This window comes from Apiospora phragmitis, assembly GCF_038363925.1.
Source record: "Apiospora phragmitis strain CBS 135458 chromosome Unknown utg000002l:1.0-5516284.0:1.0-5523493.0, whole genome shotgun sequence".
In the NCBI taxonomy this organism is placed as follows: domain Eukaryota; kingdom Fungi; phylum Ascomycota; class Sordariomycetes; order Amphisphaeriales; family Apiosporaceae; genus Apiospora; species Apiospora phragmitis.
In genome coordinates this window covers 582272-602382 of record NW_027117400.1, presented here as the reverse complement: position 1 = coordinate 602382, position 20111 = coordinate 582272, and the positions used below count along the sequence as shown (strand labels likewise).

The following is a 20111-nucleotide window of genomic DNA, read 5'->3' as shown; positions in this document are numbered from 1 at the left end:
TTAGTCCAGCGCGGCAAGCGTGACACTTGGCGTACGCGTTGGCAGCTTATCGAAGCGCGCAGTCAATGGGGGATCGTTTTCTTGCCAGGGATAACCAGGGATTAATTGTGTGGCATTGCGAAGTAAGCAGAGTCCAGGTCTAGCACCAAGTGTATGGGCATGCTTGGAGTAATCTGGCCAACGGACGCCCCGGAGTTGGCAGGAGTTTGTCCGAGATCCCGTCGGGCATGGAGGACCCACTGTCAACTCCGTCCGTACCCGACTACTGCTCCATTACTAGGCAGACATAAACGCGACAAGCCACCTACCGCTAATGCATTGGAGCACGAGTATTGTGTGCCGGTTGATTCCGTAGTGCATTGTATATTTCCCTATCCAACAACCGTACAATGAAAGAAACATTGACAATTCGAGGAGACGTCAGGGGCTACAACGTACAATTTACCCGGCTGACACCCCGCAACCGATGGAACTCTCTGTCAGGTTCAGCTTCGCAGTCTGTCTTAGTCACACAGCAGCTTGTCCCAATCCGTGATGGTCTATTCCTGACTTGCTCGGCCGAGTCGGCTTTAGAGAGGATTGATCCCAACTTCATGTCGCTCAGTAGGTAGCCCGCGCCTCGGAAGCTGAGGCCGAAGGCTCCGCTGCTTTCGGTCCGCTCACCCCCGTAGGGTGCCAACAGCGGTTTTCTTGTGATAACCGATTCAAGCAGGAATCGCTCGTGAGGCCCCATGGTACCGCTTCCGTAGGAGAGCACGTGGTCTGGCTGACCGAGGGGCTACAGCTCCGCGGCCAAACCCGGGAATACCGGGGCCCAATTTGTCTACGCGGGAGACCGCGGACAAAGACCCCCGCTTCTTCGAGGAAATCGTAAGGCTGTAGCAGGAACTCGGAAGCGTCTAGATGGTACCCATTCGATATGATGTATGCCGCCATGGGCTCTGGTGGGGGTGATGACGAGCCGATCTTGGGGAATTAACTGGGCGTCCGAGACGCAAGTGTGCTGTATCAGAGGCGGAAAATATGCAGCAAGTATTCACTATTATGCTCCGACAGAGATATGCAGATACCGACATCATAGGGAACGATTCGAAGCAAGTTCAATATGATCTTGCTGTAATCCAATAATTGTAATGAACTAGTGATTTGTTCCAGCCCGGCGGCATATCTAGACCAGCAAAAAGTTCACCCTTACACGTCAACGCACCCATTGATCCCCTTTTAACAACTCAACCACATGTTTAAACCCATCAACCCCTTTCGACTTCTGTAAGGATCGACTGGGAGTTGCAGCCAACTCCAACACTTTCAAGGCCCGTTGCAGACGCCAGCTCTGCACGGCTCATCGGGGTACTTGCAATCTCCGACCTTTTCCAGGAAATCGCCCATGCATTGGTATACTGCCCAGCCAGCGTCACTACGTTCACGGAAAGTATTTATCAGCAACTTGACCTGCATATGAAATGCAGCAGATGAGTTGACCAGTTTAGGTTGGAAGAGGGGAAGGGGGTGAAGGGGGAAGAAGGGCTTAGAGAGCATGTCTCCCTGAGGTGAAGAAATACTTACCCGCAGATGGTTGACCCCTCTGGCATTTTGCTGCCACACTTGGCGAAGGCCGATTGGCACAGGGCGATGGAGAGAATGATTGCCGCAAGCCTCATTTTGATTACAATAGTAGATGGCAGGAATGGCGGTATAGAAGGGTTGTTTTGAGTAGGTCGGTTGGTGAACTTCTTGCTATGGTCTGGTTGCTAACTCCTCATTGTAGCGGGAGGTATGCCCTTATATAGCCAGCCACTGGTGAGTCTTGGCCCTCCATTGCTACCGGATTCAAACAGCTCGGTCAAAGCGTACCGACTGTGTGTGTTCACTCAGGGATGTAAACACGAAAGTGGCACCATATGGGAGCATCCCAAACGTAATTCCACGCGAAGTTCGTTGTCCGATTCCAACTTGGACGACAATGGACCGCTCTGCTTGGTGGGATGGAAGATACTACGCCGCAGTACGCGGCACAGGATTGCGGCACGGATAGGATGCCTGGTCTAGATCCTTGGCGAGAAAGGGAAATATGGCCCTGTAGGATGATGGTGGTTTGGAGCAGTGTAGGACTGCCTTTTCCTGACATTGGTGGCTTCTTTATCGCTCTTTCACGCATGCTAATGAAGCCATGCGGGTGCCATCGACTATTATCCCGGCCGGTTCAGGGCGTCTATCTTATTACAAAGGGTAGGCGTCTCTTCGAGCAGAGGTCATATTGTGTCTCCACATGTGCCAATGTCCACGCCGCTCTCCTTTAATCAAAATAGGGGGACATTATGCGACTTACCTTGGCGTCTGTCAACGTGGAGCTGAGCCGTTTGAGTGGGACTGTTGATATCCAACATGCTGCTTATGCCCTGTTGGGCCGGGGTTGTGGGGACTCCGAGAAAATCCGGTGGTGGAAGTAGGAGGTTGGCTCGCCCCCTTCTACGAATTCGGAGCTCGTTTGGTCTGGGGAACAGGGGGCAGTTGCAGCTAAGAAACCAGGGCGGCCAAGATCTTCTCCGCAAGACAACTGGCAAACGACCTCTTTTACCAGTAGTTCCAATGTTGGACCTCCCTTGGAGTGTATTCCGAATTGATAGACCAAACGGCTATTCCCCAGATGCTTACGATCTGGGGTAATGCACGTCCACTATCACCATGGCCCTGTGTAGTGCAGTTATGTTTCTGGCTCTCCAGCCCCAGTGTGGCCGACAGAGAACTTCATATATATTACATTTTTAAGAAGAGAGAGCGACTGTTATGGGATGAACCCCTGTCAATAAGACTTAGGGGCCCGTGGCCCCTTTGCGACCCACTGATCAGCATTTCTAGCTTCCTATAGAACCTATTAGAAATGCCGAGCATATACGCACTAAAATAGAAGCACGTATATAAATAGGTAATATTTATACGGTAATTAGGAAGAATCTTTCTCTTTTTAAAGAATTCTTCTTATAATTAGAGATAATAAACGTTAAAGTGTACTACTTAGTTTAAACCCTTATATTAAAATTCTCTCGTTTTTTTTATATAATAGCATAACCTTTATACGAATAATTCCTGGCCTAGTTTTAAGAATTAAATGCAATAGTATAAATATTACGAGAAGAGAACTAGTTATTACGAGAAGTAATACTTATACGATAAATATTACTAGCCGTCGAACCTTAATTACCGCAGCCGGTTACTCTAGTTATATAGAAACCTCGCGCGCGGCTACTCGACCCCTCCCTTTTATTAAAGAAGACTTATTATTTTACCCTTAATTCGAAGCTAAATTAACGGCGAAGATTAAAATTAATAAAGATATAATTAATAATAACTACTAGCTTATATAATATATTTTTAACCGATTTAAAAAAAAGGCAGCTATTAAAGCTTTATTATAGATTTAAACTACGCAGGAGTCTAATCTAAACAGCCTTACCTAAGAGGAATTTAAAACCTTTTTTCGTATAACTTTCTTAAACCTTTTACGTTATACGAAAACTATTAGCCGGCTTAATACGATTAAATAACGAGGGAAAGATTTAATTAAGTTTTTTAAAAAGTTTAATTAATTATTACTTAAAACGAGAGGACTTATATAAAGTAACGAAGTTAAAAAGGGATACCTTAATTTATCTTTAAATATTAAGCTTTTAAAAAGGTTAATCGGCACGTAAAAAGCGATATTATATAAAGAATATTATCGGTAATTATAAAAGATCGAGGAATAAATTAAGAAGGTTTAATAGGTAAATTAACGTTACGTTAATTAAAACTAATAAAAAAAGATATTAAAAACTACGGATATTATTATTAAATGAGCTCTCGTACGTACGGTGGTTCCGGTTTTAATCGGGGTTTAATCGTTTTTATTCTATTATTTATATCTATTTTTAATACGAGCTACGAGGGGTATCGTATACTCCTCTTAATAAAATAAAAAAAGGGTTTATACGCGTAAATATATAAAACTTTTTTTAAAATAATATAAAAACCCTTAGTTCTTACTATTCTAATATTAGTAACTTTTTATTTTAATAATAAACTTGGCCAGCTCCCCTTATTAAAACGAGTCTTCTCGTCGTAAGGGTCTCGTACGGATGGGTTACGCTAATCCGGTATTCGGTACCTACTTAAGCCGTATAAATAATATTATACCTTCTTAATATTATTTTTATTAAATAATAAGTCTCTTTAATTAGTTATTCTAGTTATTTAATAATAATAACGGTATTAAAGAAAAATTATTATGCGTTAACGCGTTTTTTTTCCCGTTATAAATTAAAAAAAAAACTGTTTAAAAATAATAATAATAATAAATACGCGTTTTTATATACTAAATTACGTTATATTTTATTAAAGATCGTATCTCTTTTTTCTTACTCGCCGTATAAGTCTAGCCGCTCGATATACGCTTTTATATATACGGTAAGGCTATTCGTCGAGATTATTTACTCGAGGGCCTTATTTAGGGATACTTTAGTAAAAGCGTTTACCGGGTTATCTTTATTATTAATATAATAAATTTACGAGATCTCCTTTTTTTATATAACTTTTTAAAAGATATAATATTAATTATAAGCCTTTTTTTATTTATTATACCTAGTTTAATTAAGTAGTTATAAAGAGACCTCGAATTTATATAAAACGTTATTAATATATTTTAAAATCTTAAGGTTTATACGATCTTTTTTAAACGTGATACTTAATACGATACCGTTATTTATATTAAAAATTATTCCGTATAGCTCGTTAATTAATACGCTCCGGGTAACTCTTTTATATTTAGTCGAGCTTTAGTAAATAATATTACTTTAAATTTTAAACTAGTCTTTCGTACGATATATCTCCTAGCTTAATAAGATTAAGTATCTAAGCTAGGAGGTTAAGTTCTCGTTATTCGTAAATAAGTTATCGATTAAAATATATATCTTTATATAATAAAGGTTAAGCGGAATATATTTTAAGCCGCGTATTAGATTCTAGATTTATTAATTAAGCCAGCTGACAGTGCTACGGTCAGCTTATGTAACGGCGACCCCTAAATTTAAATAGCCCTTAATAGTACTACATATAAATCAGTATATAAACCAGTTAGCTTTTGATTTATAGTTAATTAAATAATACCATCGTTTTCCTTTTCTTTTCCTCTTTTCGATAGGCTGTAAACTTAACGAGTTAGTACTGTAACGCGCGATTTAGGATGTTATAAATAGCTCGTTAATAAAATAAGCCGCCGAGAAGTATAATATTTTTAAAATAATTTTAAGGGCTCGGATTCACGGCCGCAAGATTATAAAATAACGGAATAAGTCCTTCCAAGCTTTAATAATAGCGAAAAAGTTTTAGATCGTGATTTAGTATTTTATATAGTATAATCTAAGCTGCTTACCGGCGTACGTTATTTTTTAGATATTCGCCTAACGGATTTTTTAAATTAACGGGATTAATATAATCCTCGGTAAATACTAAATTAAAAGATTTATTACTCGCTATCTATTTATTGGTACTACTTTTTCTAAAAGGATAGATTTCTTAAGGCTTAACGTAACTTCCGTAAAAAAAAATTATCGAGTTTTTTGAGCGGCTTAATAATCCTATTTTAAAATCGATCCCTTTAGAGTTTCGGTTTAACGTCGACGAGATCGGTAATTAGCTCGGCTATAAAACGAATATAATAATTATTAGACCTATTAGAATAAAGAGAATACTAATTATAAACTTCTTTAACCGAGAATAAGCTTTTATAGTCGAATATAACAACGCTTTAAGCTGAGCTTTACCTCCTTTTATTATATTTAAAAGTTAATGGGTTTAGTAGTAATAGTTTTTGGAAGAGGAGGACTCGTTAACGGATACTATAAAGGATTAAGTCTTTACGGTATCCCCTAAAGGCTGAACTAATAAGGAGCTAGCCCTAGTGTGGCTAAATAAGGTTTTTATCCTTTATATAAAGCTTAAAAACGAGGATTAGTAACGGTTTATTATCCTAAATAATTACGCTAGCCACGTAAATAAGGATTTTATTATAACGTATTTAAAGTATAAAATATAGCTTTTCTTCCTTCCGGCATACTCGTCACACCTATTATAACCCTTAGATCTTAGTCCTTTTAATATATTAAAGGATACTTATTATTAAAAGGTAACCTTATACTATATAGGGTTTAATAATATAAATATAAATAAAAAAGACTTTTTTTAGTATTACGAACTAACTAGAAGGTTTACTTTTCGGCCGTTTATAATAATTAACGGCTAAGCCGTAACTAATATATTCCCTCGCGATATGAATAAGCCTTTTAATAGCCGGAACTGGAGGATAAAAAACCAGGTAGAGGCAGGACTATTTAAGCCTCCCCCCGACGTTTCCGATAAATAATTCTCCTTTATAGCGTTACTAATACTTACGACCAGCCGCCAAATTAAAGAGTTAGCGGATACGCTTAGTAGTGATGATACTATTTTTAATGGCGTAACGCGCCGGGTTTTATTCCGGAAGCTCCAGAAGAGTCTGGATACTTTAAACGGCCAGATCGGCTAACTAGAGCACGAGAAGTTAATTTTAAAAGGTAATTTAAAAAAAGAAAGAGGTAAAAAAAAAAGAGTAATACTTAACCCTAACCAGAAATTTACGCGTATACGAGATACTATAATAATTAAAAGGGAGATAAATAGCGTTACATCGGAACCCTAGGCTATTACTCCTCCATCGTCGGCGCCGAAAGCCGTTATAATTAAATCTAACTCTGAATCTAAGATTAAAAGTGTTATAAAAGCGTTTCGGGACTGAAATAATGTTTTTAAGATTTTGTATTGATTTTTAATTAAATTATTCGTATTATTATTATATAATATTATTATTAATTTTTAAGGTCGCCGTTATATAGGGTGACCGTAGCACCGTCAGCTGGCTTAATTAATTTATTTAAGCTCTCGATATCTTTATTTTTAAGGTTTATATTTAAGCGGCGATGAACAGGTTATACGTTATTTTTAATTAATAAATAAATGTTAGGTATACTCCTTTTATACGTTAAGAAACGTATTATTAGTTTTTATTAATAATTTTTAAGTCGATAAGTTTTAATTAATTAATTAATTTTTTTTATTCGAAAAAGATATTATATAATTTTAATCGAATCTTACCTCCGTTAAACTCGATCGGCGTATTTTTAATTAAGATATTCTTTAGTTTTATATATATTAAATAAGCTCTCGTACGTACGGTGGTTCCGGTTTTAATCGGGGTTTAATCGTTCTTATTTTATTATTTATATCTATCTTTAATACGAGCTACGAGGGGTATCGTATGCCCCTCTTAATAAAATAAGAAAGGGGTTCGTGCGCGTAAATATGTAGCACTTTTTTTAAAGTAATATAAAAAACTTTAGTTCTTATTATTTTAATACTGGTAACTTTTTATTTTAACGATAGACTTGGCCAGCTCCCTTTATTAAAATAAGTCTTCCCGTTATAAAGGTCTCGTATAGATAGGTTACGCTAATCCGGTATTCGGTACCTATTTAAGCTATATAAGTAATATTATACTTTCTTAATATTATTTTTATTAAATAGCAGGTCTTTTTAATTAGTTATTTTAATTATTTAATAATAATAACGGTATTAAAAAAAATTATTATACGTTAACGCGTTTTCCTTTTTGTTATAAATTAAAAAGAACTATTTAAAAATAATAATAGTAATAAATGCGCGTTTTTATATACCGAATTACGTCACACCTTATTAAAGATCGTATCTCTTTTTTTTCTTACTTGTTATATGAGTTTAGCCGCTCGATATACGCTTTTATATATACGGTGAAGCTATTCGTCGAGACTATCTGCTCGAGGGCTTTATTTAGGGATTTCTTAGTAAAAGCGTTTATAGGGTTATCTCGGCCGTCGACCTAGCAGATTTTCGAGATCTCCCTTTTTTGTACGATTCTCGAAGCGATATAATATCGATTATTAGTTTTTTTCTCGTTCGTCGTTCTTAATTTAATTAAATATTTGTCGAGTAAATATTTTCGTTAATAAATCGGTAATAAAACGCGGCGTTCGTTAAATAAGTAATACCTTATTATGCGTTTTCCGAATCGAGATAATCGTACTTCTCTTTGTTATCTTCTAGTTTTTCCTTATCCTCTTCCTAGTCCCGGACGAACGTTTCGTACTTATCTTAAGAAAGGGGGCCTTATCCGATATTATTGTACGCTTGGAAATATTAGTTTTTTACTCGGAACTACTCTTCGGCTAGGTGGTTTATTAATTAATAGCCTTGCTTATAGCAGATTCGGTAGGTTTCTCGTTCGAACTTCCGGTTTCTGTACTGTAATCTTAGTCGGAAGGTACCGGCGGGTCGTTAGATCTTTTCTTGTTCTAATGGTTGGCTATTATATGGTAATTTGTTACCGTAGGCTGGTTGGTTTCTTTTCGTACGGTTATTTATAAACCGTTTATTAATTAAGTACGTATTTATAGCTAGGTTTTAATATAGTTCCTCCGTTAAATATTATTTCGATAATATTTAGTTCGTTATTATAATTAGTGATACGCGAAAGTCTGAGAATAGCGTTTTATATATTAGTTTTTAATAAATAAGGGTTAGTAAAAGTTCCGGAACTTCTCGATAAGCTTTTACGACGGAGGTATAAAAAGCGATCTCTTTTTTAAATCCTTTTTTAAGGGCTCGTTATACGAGCTTGAGTTTATTTAGCAGGATTTTTAAAACCTTAATAAGTTATTTCTTGGCGTTCTTATTTTTCCTTATATAAAAAAAATTATCGTTTAATTTATAAAATATTATACGTAATTTATTATTATATTAAAATACGAGTTTATTCAATAGTATATCTTGTTTTATTTTTTTTCGAGTTTGATGTAATTGAGATAAAATGCCTCTATACGGCCGGAAAGAATATTTAGAAAGATTGTATAGTATTAGTTTTCTGGTATATCTAGCCGTCGGTATATTCCGATAAATATCCGTATTTTGTTATAAAAGATGTCGTACGGCTTGTCGGTATAGTTCTTTTCTTTCCCTTATATTTTTAAAAAGGTAACAACTTTATTTTAATCGATTTTACCATTATAAATAGCTCGGTTTAGAGAGATATCGTATTTCGTAACGTACGCTGGACTAAATAATCGTACGGTCTGGTCCGGCGGTACCGGAGTTAGAGAAGGAAAAGGGACGATATTTTACGACGTTTAGGTGTTTAGGAATTTAAGGTTAGACGTCGAGCCTGGAGTATCCCGTGGTGTTGCGGACGATTATTCCGTACGGAGACCGGGTGTCTTTCGTTTAGGCGGCGGTTTTTCGACTGTCTATTTTAAGGAAAGGTGTGGAATATCCTCTTTTCGGGTTTTCGAAGTCGGTTTTACCGGTCGGTCTTATTAATATACGGGAGCGGCCGGTGGTACTAGTCGTGCGAGCTTACTTTTAAAAGATCCGCTTATTAATATATTAATTCCGTTTCTTTCGAAATAATAATAGACCTCTTTTTAAAATATACGGTTAATTTAATCGAATTAGTATTCGGTTTATTTTTTAAACTTTATATTAAATATTTTTTAAAAGAATATTTTTTTTATTTTTAATATATAATATTTTAAGAAATATTATACGAAATATATTATAAATAATTCGGGTATTATTTCTTTAGAAAGTACTTTTAAAAGTTCGAGTTTTTAAAAAACGAGGTTAACGTTCTTTTTTTAAACTATTAAAAAAATCTCGGTATTTTAAAAAACTTTTTCGTATATAAATAGTTCGGGGTTAAAAATCGTCGGTTTATTTAAGTTCGGTATATCCGGGCTCGATCCCGATTCGCCAACCGTAATTAATTCTATTTTAATAAGGGTTATTATTTTATAAATTATATAATAAAGTTATTTAAATATATAATTATATATAATTTAACTAGTTTCGCGTATAATTCGGAACTTAGTCTCTTTTTTATAATATATACTTAAAAAAAGGGGTTCCTCTTTATACGGTTAATTTAGTTCGGCTCTTCCTCTAAATTTCTAACAGGCGGAAATTCTCGGGGCTTTTTAATACAGTTACCCTTACGTCGGTAAAGGCGTAAAACCGTTTCTTTACTTTTACTAATTTATAATCGCTACGGGTAATTATTAATTAATATTAAATAAGCTTTTGTATATATAGTAATTCCGGTTTTAATCGGGGTTTAATTATTCTTATTTTATATTTATATTTATTTTTAATACGAGCTACGAGGGGTATCGTATACCGCTCTTAATAAAATAAGAAAGGGGTTCGTACGCGTAAATACATAACACCTTTTTTAAAGTAATATAGAAAACCTTAGTTCTTGCTATTCTAATAATATAGAATTATTTTTTTATTAACTTTTCTTCCTCTTTTTTAAAAAAAGGGGCTATAATAAAGTTAAACGTATCGTCGGTTTATATTATTATAATATCGAAAATATCCGGTCTTTCTATAATAAATAATAAATAAAGGTTATACGTTAATACGGTTATTTTTAAATTTTATATATAATAATTATAATACGTTTTAAACTAATAAAGTCTTAATTTTATTAATTTATATAGGGGTAATATAATTTAAAATAATATCCTTTCGAGGTATTAAGTCTTTAATTTTATTAATAAGCGTATATAAATTAGTCGGTTTAACTTATTATATAATTAAGTATAAGCCTGTATAATATCGCGTAGCTCGCCTCGTATATTAAAGTTTCGGATCAAGATCGGTCCGAAGGTTAAAAGGAGTTTTTAGCTTATCCGTTAAATTATTAATAATTAGGTTAAAATAGCCTCCTTTTTTATATCTCCATAGTTTTATACTATAAGCCTAAATTTCTTATATAGCTTCGTAGTTTTACCCTTAATCTCTTATACGAGCCGTGTTTTAAAGACTTTTTAGCCGGTATACTTATTCGGGTCGAATCGAATAAATTTGAAAACCCTTCGTACGGCGAGATTATTAATTTTTTTTACGTTAGACTTTTAAAATAGGTATCCGGACGAAATAATAACCCCGTTTTATCGGAGCTTAACTATTAGGTCGTAATTCTCTTATTTTTTTTAAGTAAGGAATATAGCAGTTTAAGCGTTCCGGAATAGATATTTTCTAGGTTGTCCTCGGCCGCGTCGTACGGGAGCTACCGTAATTTCCTCGGTTATTGGTTCGGTATTTAGGATATTTACCGGCTGTTTTGGATCTATTTATAATTACGGTTAATCGTGTAGTTTTCCGGTTTCCTCCCGGTAGTACGGCTTGATTTAAATTACTCGAAAAGTTTTTAGGCCGTCTAGGGTGTTTACTCGGATCGTACGGTTTTTAATAATTATTATTTTATATAATCCGGTTTATCCTTCTTTTTCCCGCTAAACTAGGACTTTACTCCGGAGCTAGAGTATTAAAATATTATGGATAGTTAGTTTATTCCGGGTATTTAAAGCTCGGTAAATATCGATATTTATACGTATCTTTTAAAGCATCTTTATTACTTTCTGTACGGCTTTTCTTCGTGCTTAGATCTTTAGTAATAGTGGTGAGTTCCCGTCGATACGAGGGTATATTCCGAATACGAGCAGGGTAAGAACTAGGCCATCAGGGCCAGCCGTATCGTTTAAAGCTTTAATTACTATTTAGAGTACTATTTCGATATCTATACGATAACCGAAATCTTTTTATAAGATATTAAAAGCCCTGCGTAGCGGAATATACGCTCGTTTAACCTTATTTATTACTTAATAAGCTTCGATAAGTATTTACTTATAAATAATTCTTATTATTTATATATAGTTTCGAAATTCTTTTTTAAAAGTGCGTACCCGGATCGTATAAGATATAATTAAAAGGTCCCTGGTATATATATATCTAATACTTATAAAAGGTATTTTAAATATCTCGTATACTAAGCGAATATAGGAATATAACCGTTTAAAAAAACGTACTCGAATCGATTACGTAAAGTGCGTTTTATTTATTAATATAAATAATGTTTACAATAATTTCGTAATTAAAATCGTATTTATTTTATAACGAGAATTTAAATCTTTATAATATCGGATTATACGTTTAATATTAAGAATAGAACTTCTAGATCTCGTTAAAAATAATAAGGTCGACGTTATTATAGCCGGCGTTTTTTAAAAAAATATAGAGCTTTTTTATACGAAGGTATTCAAAACGTTAATAGAGGTATCGAAACTATCCTTCGATAAAATATAATATCGTTTTTATACGGCCGATATAAAAAAATGGGTATCTTTATTTCTTAATTATAAGAAATATCTCACCGTTTTTTTATATAATAAAATTAAAGATATTATTATAATACGTTTTAAACAGGTTAATATTATATAATAAAAATAAAAAAAGGTTATAATATTTAAAATATAATACCTTATTATTTTTAATAAGTTCCGTATATTAATTATTTTAATTAATAAAATAAGCTTTAAACTTCCGAACTTAATCTCGGCGCTTCTTAAGGTTTAATCGATTTGTACGTTTAGGTTCTCTCGTACGTAAGCCTTTGTTTAAAGCTTTCCGATTATTAAAAACAAGGCGGCGCCGGTATTCTAAAGTTCTCTTTAATAAATCTAGCTATACGGGATATTAAAATTAAATTAATCGGCTTATATAATAATTTCTAAATAAATATCCTCGCTAATAAACCGGTAATAAAACGCGGCGTCCGTTAAGTGAGTAATACTTTATCGTATATTTTCTAAATCGAGGTACTCGTACTCCTTTTCGTCATTTTCTAGCTTTTTTTTATCCTCTTTTTAATCCTAAACGAACGTTTCGTACTTATTTTAAGAAAGGGGGCCTTATTTAATACTATCGCACGTTTAAAAATATTGGTTCCTTATTTGAGACTACTCTTCGGCTAGGTGGTTTATCGATTAATAGCCTTACTTATAATAAATTCGGCAGGTTTTTTGTTCGAACTTTCAGTTCTTGTACGGTAATTTTAATTAAAAGGTATTAGCGGGTCGCTAGATCTTTTCTTATCCTAATATTCGGTTATTATACGGTAATTTATTATTATAAGCTAGTCGGTTTCTATTCGTACGGTTATTTATAAACCGTTTATTATTTAAATATATATTTATAGCCGGGTTTCGATATAATTCTTTTATTAAATATCGTTCTGATAATATCTAGTCCGCTATTATATTTAATAATACGCGAAGGTTTAAGAATAACGCTTCGCATATTAATTTCTAATTAATAAAAGCCGGTAAAAATTCCGGAACTTCTTAATAAGCTTTTATAACGGAAGTATAGAAAGCGATCTCTCCTTCGAATCTTTTTTTAAAGGTTTGTTATATAAATTAGAGCTTATTTAGTAAGATTTTTAAAACTTCGATAAATTATTTTTTAACGTTCTTACTTTTTATTTAACGTATCCCACAAGCGAATATCCTATACAAGCGAATGTCTTATTTTTATAAATTTCCTTATAGCTTCAACCTTTTTATATATTTTTTTACGTCCGAAAATGTTATAACTTTAAAAAGAGAATGATATAATTCTAGCGCTTTAAACGCTTTAGAAAAACTTAATTTTAAATATATAAAAGGTTATATTAATTTATTACGTCTTATCGAAAACTTTATAGCGTAAACGAAATAGCTAACCTATACGACGCGAAATATTTACGAATTCTTAAAAGCTTTTAAATTCTAAAAAAGATGCGATTATTTAATATATTATTAATTTAAATACGCGATCGTTTCTTCCCCGATTAAGTAGTATAAAAGATATAACGAATCGATTATTTAGTTTACGCGACGCGGGACGCGTTAATATTAATTAGGCTTCTAACTTCGTACGACGATAACTAGACCTCCGGACACGTTTTAATTAAAGAATCGATTATTAAAGAGTCCTCTATAAAAATCCCGACGCGTATCGTGCGTAATTTACCTTTATACGAAATATAATTTATAAGTACGGGATCTAAAAAGAGGATATTTATAACTTCGACGAGACCGACTTTCTTATAAGTTAAATCTCGTCCGAAATAATTATAACCACCTCTAATCGATACGGAAGGCCTAAGGTAATATAGTAAAGGAATTAGGAATAGGTTATAATTATTTAGGGCGTCGGATTATACGGTTATACTATCCTTTCGTATATTATTTTTACCGGGAAAACGTACCTCTCTTCTTGGTATAAAAATAGCTTATTATTAAAGGACTAGGTGATCGTAGTTATTAAAAATAGCTGGATTACGAATAAAAGAGGCGAGGATTAGATTCGATATTTTAATTAATATACCAGGTTTTATACGAAGGGTTATTATCGCTTTTTAGTCTTAGACGGTTACGAAAGCTACTACTCGATAATTTTCGAGCTTTATTATAAAAAGAACTCGATTATTATATTTTATATGCTTTCTTATTTATTATATAAGCTTTAACTTTTTAATATCGGTTATTTTCGTACATTAAAAAAGGCGTATAAGAAAGAAATTAAATGTTTTATACGGGCGTATATTACTTATATTTTAAAGGAGGACTTCTTATTAGTATTTTTAAAAGCGTTCTAAGCGACTTTTATCGTTTCGAATATACGAAGAGGCTTTTAAAGGATAGGACTTGTTCCGTATAATCCGGAATATATTATTTTATAATTAAATATAAAGCTATATATTTTAATACTTCCGGGGACATTTTCCGGCCTACTTATTCCTTAAAAATTAAAAACTTTAAATAACCCGATTAAAGCTTAATCCTAAACCGAATACGTTCGAAACCGTATCGTATAATATTAAAATAATTTTCCGACGTTTATTTTAATTAGCTTTAATTAGATCGTAAAGGTTATAACGTATATTATATAACGAGTTACTTTTTTAAAAGGTAAGAACGCGATACTTTAAAAAATAAATAAGATACTTAACCGGCGCCGCTATACGAAAAAAAAAACGGCTATAAAATATAAAATTACTTTATATATAAGCTAAAGAAAACTTATAGTTTTAAAGGGATATTAATAAATAGTTATAAAACGAATCGCGTCGGAGGAGTAGTTATACGAGAACGTTTGGGATACGTTTATAACGCTATAGAATTTACGGAGAGCCCGGGTATAATACGCATATTTATTAGAATGATATAGAAGTATCTAGAGATAAGGATTCCGATTAATTTTAATATTTTAAATACGTTATAGTGAAATTAATTTATATTTTATTAAAAGGGGTGTAAAAGAATGAGATATTCGCTTGTATAAGATATTCGTTTATGAGATACGTTATATAAAAAAAGTTATTATTTAATCCGTAAAATATTATATTAAAATATAAATTTATTAAATAGTATATCTCGTTTTATTTTTTTTAAGGTCCGATATAATTAAAATAAAATACCTTCGTACGGCCGGAAAAAATATTTAAAAAAACTATATAGTATTAATCTTCTAGTATATCTAGCCGTTAATATATTCTAATAAATATCTATACTTTATCGCAAAAGATGTCGTACGGCTTACCGGTATAGTTCTTTTCCTTCCTCTATACCTTTAAGAAAATAATAACCTTATTTTGATCGATTTTACCGTTATAAATAGCTCGGCTTAAAAAGATATCGTATTTTATAACGTACGCTAAATTAAATAATCGTACGGTCTAGTCCGGCGTACCCGGAGTTAAAAAAAAAAAGGACGATATTTTATAACGTTTAAATATTTAAGAATCTAAGGTTAGACGTCGGGCTTAAAATATCCCGTAGTATCGCGAACGATTACTCCGTATAGAAACCGGGTGTTTCTCGCTTAGGCGGCGGTTATTCGACTATTTATTCTAAGGAAAAGTATAGAACATCCTCTTTTCGGGTTTCCGAAATCGGTTCTACCGGTCGGTCCTATTAGTATACGAGAGCGGCCGGTAATACTAGTCGTACGAGCTTACTTTTAAAGAATCCGCCTATCGGTATATTAACTTCGTTTCTTTCGAAATAATAATATAGCTCTTTTTAAAATATACGATTAATTTAATCGAACTAGTATTCGGTTTATTATTCGAATTTTATATTAAACGTTTTTTAAAAGAACGTTCTTTTTATTTTTAATATATAATATTTTAAGAAGTATTATATAAAATACGTCGTAAATAGTTTAGGTATTATTTTTTCGGAAAGTATTTTTAAAAGTTCGAATTCTTAAAAAATAAGGTTAATATTTTTTTTTAAATTATTAAAAAAATCTCGATATTTTAAAAAACTTTTTTATATATAAATAATTCGGGGTTTAAAGTTATTAGTTTATTTAAATTCGGTACGTCTAGGCTTAATCTCGATTCGCTAACCGTAATTAATTCTATTTTAATAAGGGTTATTATTTTATAAATCGTATAATAAAATTATTTAAATATATAATTATATATAGCTTAACTAGTTTCGCGTATAATTCGAAACCTATTCTCCTCTTTATAATATATACTCGGAAAAAAGGGTTCCTCCTTATACGGTTAATTTAATTCGGCTTTTCTTCTAAATCTCTAACGGGCGGAAATTCTCGGGGCTCCTTAACACGGTTACTCTTATATTAATAAAGGCGTAAAACTATCTTTTTACTCTTATTAATTTATAATTATTACGAATAATTAATAATTAATATTAAATAAGCTCTTATATATATAATAATTCCGGTTTTAATCAAGGTTTAATCGTTCTTATTTTATTATTTATATTTATCTTTAATACGAGCTACGAAAGGTATCGTATACCCCTCTTAATAAAAAAAGAAAGAGGTTCGTACGCGTAGGCACGTGGAACCCCTTTTAGAATAATATAGAAAACCTCAGTTCCTGCTGTTCCAACAATTATAAAATAAGAACCGACTTAAATAGCTTTCAGTTATACGCGAGATATCCGGAATTAATAAAAGACGGGCCTCTATTACCGTTATAAAGAAAAAGGCTATAAAGTTATAAATTACGAGGCCGAGCAATCGAGGAATAAGGTATTATAAGAGAAGGGATAAAAGTTTAAAAACGAGCCGGTAAAAGGAAGCCTTTAAAATAAAGTTGCGGCTTAAAGGATACTTAAAAAGAATAAGACCTCGTATAAAACTTATTAAAAGAGGAAAAGAGTATTACGCTTTTTACGATAAAATACCTCGTTAATAAAACCGTTTTCGTATATATATTTCTTAATTCGGACTACTTTTTTTATAGCTTTATTAATAAACGTTTTATATAATAAAACTCGTTTTAATATATCTTAATACTTCTTTAACTAATTAATAGCTTTATTAAATTTAACTACTTTTATAAAATAACTTATATACACCTTAATATCGACGGATATTAAAAGTAGAAGGTATATTTCTATATTTCGTATAATACCCTTAAATACGATATAATTTTCGAGAAGGCTTAGATAACGAAATAAAAAGTGAAGCTTCTCTTAAAGAAAGAGGAGCTATAGATTCGTATAATAAGGGTACGAGTAAAAAGCTTTAGACGAAAGCGACCTACCCCTTTATACGAGTATATAATAATAAGGGCTATAGGGTTTAGGTATTAGATACGAAAGGTTTAATCACTCGAAGTATAAATATAAGTCTTCGCGATAAATATAACAGATATTAAAAAGGCGTTTCGTATAAAATAAAAAACGGATTTTTAAAAAAAATTCTTATTATAATACTAAGAGTTCTTCCTACTATTTAAAGATTTAAAGGACGGCCTACTACCCCTTTTCTAAGGGGAAAGGGTTAATTATAATATCGAGCTCGTACGAGAAAAAGGAAAAAAACTAGAGGTCCTTTAAGGGCCGCTATATAATATATCGAAAGAGGAACTTTTAATTTTATAAAAGACCTTAACAGAGCTATTAAATAAAGGATTTATTTAAGTAAGCTACTCCTCGGCGGCGGCACTAATTCTTTTTATACGAAAGCTTAAAGGAGGCCTATAGTGTTACGACCTGACTTAACGATGCGGCCAGTACCTACCCTCGAGACGGAACTAAGATAACCCGAAGCGCCTACGAACTAATAAACGGTTATTAATTCCGCTAGTTAACGCTTATAACCCTACTTATAATAATAAGAGTCTATTATATTAATTACGACGACTAATATTATAACGATAAACGTACACGGTTAATATAAAGTAGCACTTATAAGATAATATAAGATAAATAAATAAAAATAAACGAGTAGAAATAGCTAGTTTAAGTTAAATAGATAAAACGGAGTTACGTGCCGATAATATAAAGAGCTATAGGGTCACGACGCTCTTAATAATCCCGGGGCTATAAGATCACGATGCTCTTAATAATCCGGGACGACGCATTACGATATATAACGTAATCCGGCGTAAATTAATAAAAGAGGGACGGGATATATAACGACGAATACTCCTTATATATTTTATATAAACGCTCTTTACTTTAATAATTAATTTAAATATTAATTTTAACTTATTAATAAAGTAAACAACCTTAACGAAACTATTATAAATCTCTTTAAATCTACGCACTTTAGTTACCTTCGTTCCTACGGCTATTACACATTATATCGGTAGAGGCGGACCTTTATTACACGTTTAAATACTCTCTCGTATTATTAATATAAACCTTAGTACGTCTTACTAGGTTCTTTTTAAAACCCGGATAGCGTTCGTTACATACGGTTCTACGTCGATTATCGGGCCTTAAATAAGATTACGAAGAAGGACCGCTACCTTTTACCCCTTATTTAAAAAAACCTTAACTTAAATATCGCGAGTAAAATAATATATAAAATTAGACGTTACGGCCGTATTATAAAAAGCGACGAGTAAAAAACAGCTTTTCGTACGAAATACGGACTATTCGAATAATGTATTACCCTTTTTAACCTCGTAAACATACCGAGCATTTTTTTTAAATATATTAACTAAATTTTATAAGACCTCTTAAATAAGTTTTATTTCGCGTATATTAATAATATCCTTATTTATATAAACGGCAATTTTAATTAATATTATACGTACGTTATAAAGGTACTTTAACGCTTTATAAAGGCTAGTTTATAACTCGATATCGATAAATACGAATTTAAAGTTACGAGAATAAAATATTTAAGCTTTATTCTCGACGTTCGAAACGGAATTTAAATAAACCCCGAAAAGGTTCGAGTAATCTAAAAGTAAGAAACCTTAAGTTCTATACAAGGAGTACAAGGATTTTTTAAATTTTAACTATTATTAAAAATTTATTCGAGACTTTTTAAAAATAGTAACACCGCTTATATGCTTAATAAAAAACGACATCCTTTTTTACTAAGGTTTCGACTATTAATAAACGTTTAATTACTTTAAAAACTTATTTATTTAATAGCCGGTATTATTATAATTCGACTTAAACGGTACGATAATACTCGAGACGAACTTTTTAAAATATTCCATCGAAAGGGTTCTTTTTTAATATAATAATAAGGGGCTTTTCCGCTTTTACGCTTATTATTTCAAAAAAATGTCGCTTATTAAATATAATTACGAAATTTATAATAAAGAGATATTAACGGTTATTTAATATTTAGAAAAATAAGATGCCGAGTTAAGATCCGTATAAGAGTTTAACGTTATTATAAATTATAAGAACCTCGAGTATTTTATATCTCTTCGAAAGCTAAGCGAGAAGTATATATAATAAGCGCTTATCTTTAACTAATATAACCTTCGAATTAATATAGATTTAATTACTAAAATAAAAGAGTAAACGCTTTATTTAAAAGATAGTAAGATATATAACGAAACTCTTATAATAATAAGATCTAGCACCGAGAGTTTTAACTAATAACGCTAGAAATACTTAACTAGTAAAGCTACCTAGTATAAATAACCGCTATCTCTTTTTCTAGCCCTAAGTTTTAAAATTTATAAAACTAAGGTTTTTAACGAGATAAAGCGTATCGTATAATTATATAAAGCTTAAAGGATAGCGCTATTAAGTTCTCTTTATCGCTATAATTTAAGGTATCGATATTTAAATACGCTTTAAATAGAAATAGTTAGCCTTTTTTCCGTAGATAATACTAAGTGCTAAAATACGAGCCCTTATATACGAAGCTCGTCGTTAAAACTTATA

At 32.2% G+C, this 20111-nt stretch overlaps 1 protein-coding gene across 1 annotated transcript; it reads right to left on the bottom strand.

Moving 5' to 3' along the window:
- Nucleotides 1–1308: 1308 nt before the first annotated feature.
- On the bottom strand, nucleotides 1309–1661 carry PG994_001058 (uncharacterized protein; the record flags this gene model as incomplete). The annotated part of the gene is made up of 2 exons (XM_066852467.1): nucleotides 1309–1417; nucleotides 1567–1661. 2 exons carry the CDS (start codon nucleotides 1659–1661, stop codon nucleotides 1309–1311), a joined length of 204 nt encoding a protein of 67 aa, XP_066720608.1.
- Between the last annotated feature and the right edge of the window lie 18450 nt (nucleotides 1662–20111).